Source organism: Homarus americanus, unplaced genomic scaffold, assembly GCF_018991925.1.
Source record: "Homarus americanus isolate GMGI-L3 unplaced genomic scaffold, GMGI_Hamer_2.0 scaffold1326, whole genome shotgun sequence".
NCBI lineage: Eukaryota > Metazoa > Arthropoda > Malacostraca > Decapoda > Nephropidae > Homarus > Homarus americanus.
In genome coordinates, this window is record NW_024749075.1 from 32,006 (window position 1) to 37,861 (window position 5,856).

General features: G+C 41.4%; 1 protein-coding gene across 1 annotated transcript; it reads right to left on the bottom strand.

Moving 5' to 3' along the window:
• Window positions 1-2,641: 2,641 nt before the first annotated feature.
• LOC121853277 lies at window positions 2,642-3,961 on the bottom strand (the record flags this gene model as incomplete). Its single annotated transcript, XM_042347291.1, has 2 exons — window positions 2,642-3,319; window positions 3,714-3,961. Coding segments are annotated over 2 exons (926 nt in total), but the record flags the coding sequence as incomplete, so codon positions are not given.
• Between the last annotated feature and the right edge of the window lie 1,895 nt (window positions 3,962-5,856).

Genomic DNA, 5,856 nt, shown 5'->3' on the forward strand with positions numbered 1-5,856 from the left:
TGGCTCATAAACCTACACTGGTGACTGGCGTTGAGTGGAGATGATTGGCTGTGTACCGCCGCATCATCACCGAGAAAGACAAGTGATGTGCGCCAGACAAAGTAGTTCTCGCCTAGTCACCTAATTATCTACCAAACGAAGCAATTACCCTAAAAATTATTATTATATCAGAACTCATTGATGAAAATATAATAATGTACAGTATAGTTAATATGACTTACAAACTTGAGACAGCAATAGTTGGAGGTAGTGAACGGCTGCCTCTCACCCCTCCACCTGGTGTAACACAACACACTATGTGAAATATTTCTTATAGTACATTTTGTTTCTCCATCTAGTTGTCTCTCTGTCTATAGTTGTCCACCTGTCAATAGACCCAAATTCAGGACGGTAGTTTGAGCCGGAGATTTGAGCTCGACTCGTGTGTGCGAATCTGGATTCCTTGAGCCTAGATTTCTTCCAGTGGATTATTACCCATATTCAGAACATCGGCTTGAACCCCGGATCTGGTAATCTGTTCCGTTTTTTCTTCAGTTAGGAGCAAAGATTCAAACACTGAAAATCCAGCCAATCACGTTTCATCTACACCATCACGGCAGCCAGTCGCCATCGAGAGTAATGTTTACAAGATTATGGCGGCAACTATGACTGGACGAGTTTTTACGGAAGAGGATAAATCTCTCCTTGTACATCATAAGTTACTTTTATTACTATAATTATGGTCAAATTATAATGATTTATGGTACTGTGTTACAACCTGGCTGTGTTGTTAGATGATAACAAAGAAATTCATAGAGGAAGAACAATTATATACAATTGTTGACATAATCCAGGACCGGCGTTAGGGCGTGACAGTTGCCCCAACTTTGTCCTACAATGTTGTTCAAAATTTTGGTGTTGCATATTGACATAAAGAATACCCACGTGCAATTTTTTGAAGATTCATGCATATTTGAGTGAGCTCCAGCAATTTGAAAAATAGCGATTTTGCTTATACGGCATACGGGCCTATATATGAGATTACACAACCATCATAAGGGATATTAACACAAATCATTTGCCTGTCTTAATTAAAAGCTGTTATCACTAACACAAAAAAGTTAATCATTCTTATTCTCTCATGGTACATTAAGGGGTTTTATCATATATTCACAAGGTATTATTTCTCTAGAGCAAGAAACCATGATTTCTGTTGGGAAACAGATGATCGTTTGCGCTGATTAGAAACGCGGAGTCTGTCATTTTTAACTACTTGAAGGACTTCTTGAAAGCGCTCTTCATCCCTGGCAACATTAAGAAAGTCATGGCAAAGTTTTACACCACGCTCTGCGGCCTCATTGACGACCTGAAGCTTGTCCACAACCCGTTTCATGTTCAGGTAGTCGTCATGATCCGCCCATTCACTGGCTGGACTGTGGAGAAACTGATAGGGCATGCCTAAAATGGTGAAGAACCGGCTTGAGTCAGGCCCAATTAGGTCCACCAGGGCAGTGCCACTTTCTGGGACAGGGGGAAGATATGGCTTTCAGTCCCCGTGATTGAGCCCCACTCTCTTAGTAACTTCAGTGCCTTCATGGCAAAGAAGGGCCTTCCTCATCTCCTCTTTTGTCCTTTCTTGTACTTGGGACGAGAACAAAGCCAGTGGGGCGAACTCCTCAGTTAGGTACCAAGTGTGTCTACCGAGTGCCACACGTGCTTTGTCAACTATTGTGGCATCATGGGGCAAATTCAGCCAAGGTTTCGACTAAATTCGAGTCATTCAGTGGCGCACTTGCTGGAACGGGGCAAACAATCCACTGTGGGACATAAACAGCGACTGTGAACACACCAAACCGTTCTAACTTGCTGATTTGACTTTTAGTCACAACCTCGGCTATGGGAAACTGCTCTTTGACCTGGCCTGACAAAAGAACAATCTTGAGGGTATAGAGCAGTTTAGCCATCCACCTTGTTTTGTGAAGTGGGCCGGGGTAGACCGTCGTGAAGCTCACTGGCTCGGATCCTTTAGTTACAAGCAGCAGACAAAGCTCTACCAGCTCCTTGTAGTCGCCACGTGTAAACGGTTGGGCTAGAGATTCACGGAAGAAGTCGGCCATCTCCTGCTGGCGCTCCTCAAACACTCCAGGCATTGCAGGGTAGTAGTAGTAGTTCTTTTTTTCATTGTACGCCAGTTGAGAGAAATGGGTCTTGAACCTAGAAATGCAATTATTGGGATTATTGTATTTCGTACTAATCTATAATATTGTTTTAGGGGTATTAAGATTGATATGGTCGATCATTTGCTTGGTGTAAGTTTATCTTATAAGTCTAATAAAAGAAATTCCACTAAATTTGTTCATTAGATAATAATATTCCTTGTTATTTTGTAAAGCCGACGGTGCTAGCTCAAACATGCACCGATCTCCAAGAAAATTTACTGGGGTGTTTCCTAGATAAATACACAACACTAAAACTTTGAACAGCATTGTAGGAGCATTTTTTTATTTTTGGAAGGCAACGGTCACACCCTAATATACGTATTAGTTTTACAGCCTCATCGTTCATGACTTGGCTTCAGAAAACTTACGAATTATTTCATAAAAATTAACTGTCCTGGCAATTCATTTTCGATAGAAATCATAGCTAGGCTGTTCAATCTTGCCTGAGTCATGTTAGAACGAAGATAATTCTTGATGAGTTTCAGTTTAGAGAAACTTCTTTCACATGATGCAACAGACACACATATTGTTAAAAAGAATCTCAGGCAGAATGACAAGTTTGGCAAGGTTTCACAAAAGTCCCATTTGACAATAAACTTCAGGAACTGCAAGACTGTCCATTTATTTGCTTCTTCGGGTGTGATTTTGGCAGCCTCCATGTGTCTGCGAAGTTGCATAATTTCTACCATGACATCCTCATCAGAAATTTCATTAAAAATCTTGGTCATGCTTGAATTTGAAATACTCCCCTGAAGTTGTTCTTCTTTTGCAGAAAGCAAGTAGCTTGGCTGAATAGCTGCAAATATTGACAAGATGTTATCCATGGCCTCTGAACGAGCATCCAATTCTAGACTAAATCGATCTAAACATTCAAACATTGATCTCCTCATTTCCTCTTCCATTGTCAGTCCAGCATCCCTAGCCACCTCTCCTGGCATCATTTTCTTACGTCTTATCCTCCCTCTTGTTTCCATGGAGATGCCCATTTCTTCACATTGTGTAGTTGCATATTGAATCGCTCTCTCCACAATTTCATTCCGCTGACCTCGAAGAAACAATTTCAAACCATTGAGCTTTACAGTGCACTTTTCAAGACTTATTCCTTGTGTTTGCAAATACTTCTGTGTGAGATTCACTTCTTCCAGTACATCACACCAAAAAGAAAGATAACCCAAAAAATAAAAATCACATACAGCTTTAAGCAAAACAAAACTTCAGCTGATCCTCTTGTGTCAACATTTTCTCTTTGATCCGTCAATGTTTCCAGAGCTATGATCAGCTTCTCAAATTGTTTCTTGAGAGGCTTTACGGCATCATGATGTGCACTCCATCTAGTCTGAGAAAGTCTTTTGACTGTCAGGTTCATATTTTCTTTCAGTACTTCCCATCGGTGAGTTGAAAGTGAAAAAAAGCAATAAAGTTTCTCTACACTTCCAAAGAATGTTACACATAAAGGATTGGATCCAAAAGAGTGTACCCCACAAAGGTTCAAGGAATGATTGGCACAAACAAAACCTTTGGATTTATTTCTTTGATTTTCTTCTGAACACCTCCATGAATACCAGCCATAGTTGCAGCATTATCATATCCTTGACTGCGGCAAAAGTTTATGTCCAGTCCATCACTCTCCACATTACTCAGGATGTCCTTTGTGAGCTCATTTGCAGTTTTTCCAGCAATAGGAAAGAAACACAAGAAAGATTCCCTTACTTCAAGAGAATCACCTTCAATATGAACATATCTAATCACTTTCGACATCTGATCTGTATGAGAAATATCAGTTGTACTGTCAAAAAGAATTCCAAAGTTTTTTCCTTAACATTATTGTCATGATCGTGATGACGTCTAACCTGAAAACCTTAAGGATTCATATTACGCTCAAACGTCCACAAAACCTTCTGAGTCCCCCAGTGGAAACGTCCCCCGTTTTCTCTGTTTCCCCGTCTTTGTTTAGTGGGAACTTTGAATATAATCCACGGATTTAGTAGGAGACGCTGTGTACTGCGCACATCATTGTCATTCCTAAAAATCCCATTTAATTCATATTACGCTATATAACATTCAAATGCACCGCGCTTGTAGAACCTCAGAAAACGGGAAACATTGATAAAGGACAACTCACCTACTCAATGTTCCTAGACCATGTGTTGTATTGTACCCAGGTACAGTTATATCATATTAAGTGTATGTATTCATAGCATTAAGGAGAACTCAGGGTATGCATAAGATGAATGTTAAAGTCCAGTTGAGCCGGACTAGTGTACTGTAAGACTAAGTGTGGATCAGGGTTTGAAGGTCATACTATTTACGTCTGCGAGCGTGTAGCGAACATAACTCCCACAGATATCATATGAAAATACATGAGAACAATGATCTGGAAAAAGGATAAATGTATCAGAACTATGTGAGGTGTTGAAAGTGATCCAGAAACTATACTTGAAAGGAAATATCTTGTATGCGTCGGTATGAATTTAATACACCTCGTATCCTCACGTGACATATACCCACGACAGGTACAGTGATCAGAGAATCTTATGTCTGTGTTTAAATAGTGCAATGTGTGAGAGGAGGATCCCTCATTACAGTTTTAAGTGAAGTTGATACACCCCCGCCATGAACATTCAGCCTTTGTTTCAAGGCGGGTCATGTACCCGCCTCAGATGCCACGTTGATATTATAACCCCATGAATTTACCCAAGAACTAGCAAAACAAGACCTTACCTTAGTGTGTGATTTAGGATTAAAATATGTGTTTATAAGGCATGAGTGACAATATACCGAAAAGTGTTCAGGTGAGAACCATAAGAAACCAAAGTGAAATTGAGGATTGGACACTGTAGGCCTATGTGACGAGGAGCGATGGGGTAATGCCCTCAGTCTTCCTCGTTCTACCGTCACCTCAGGTCAGTGTCCTAGCGGGCTACATCCCGCCCTATAATTAAGGTTGATAAATAGAAGTTATTACAGTTTAAAGCTTTGCCGGATATATAAGTGTGATAGGAAAGTGTTAAGGGGTGGGATAACCGCCCGTCAGGCATTATTTCTGAGTCTTCCTCGTTCTACCGTCACCTCAGGTTCCATGCGGTCGGAGTACCTTGCCGCCCGGCCGCCATTGTCCCTTTGAGCGTCACAACAGGTGGGGACTACTCCCCGCTATGCCAATCCACTGTGAACCTGTGGATTTCCAGCGCACCACTCCAAATGAATAGTCACAAATAAGGAGACCGTGAGAACCTCTGCGGTCGTCACTTGGAGAGACCTATAATTCCAGGCGTAGAAATAGTGCTGGTATGTCTCTAGGTGAAGCCCTCGTCTTTACCCACCGAGGGCGGTGTGCGAACGAGGTGCCTGTTGCGTATACCTAAAGTCACAAGGAGTCCCATACTTGCAGGTATGGAGTGTAACAGGTGTGTTGAGATGGTGCTACTATGTATGATAACTGACGGTGCTAGATTCCACACAGGTGGAGCAGTCTGATGAGTTAAGGGATATTGTAAGAAGGGACGACCGAGGTAAGGTGGTCACAGATTGTTATGCAATAAGTAGGTGGATAACACGCCATCAATGTAAGAGTCTGGGGCCCATCTGGGTAACCACATTTCCGTTGTTCTTCTGAGGAAGGCCAATTCATGTATATGTTTTTTACCAGTATGTTTTA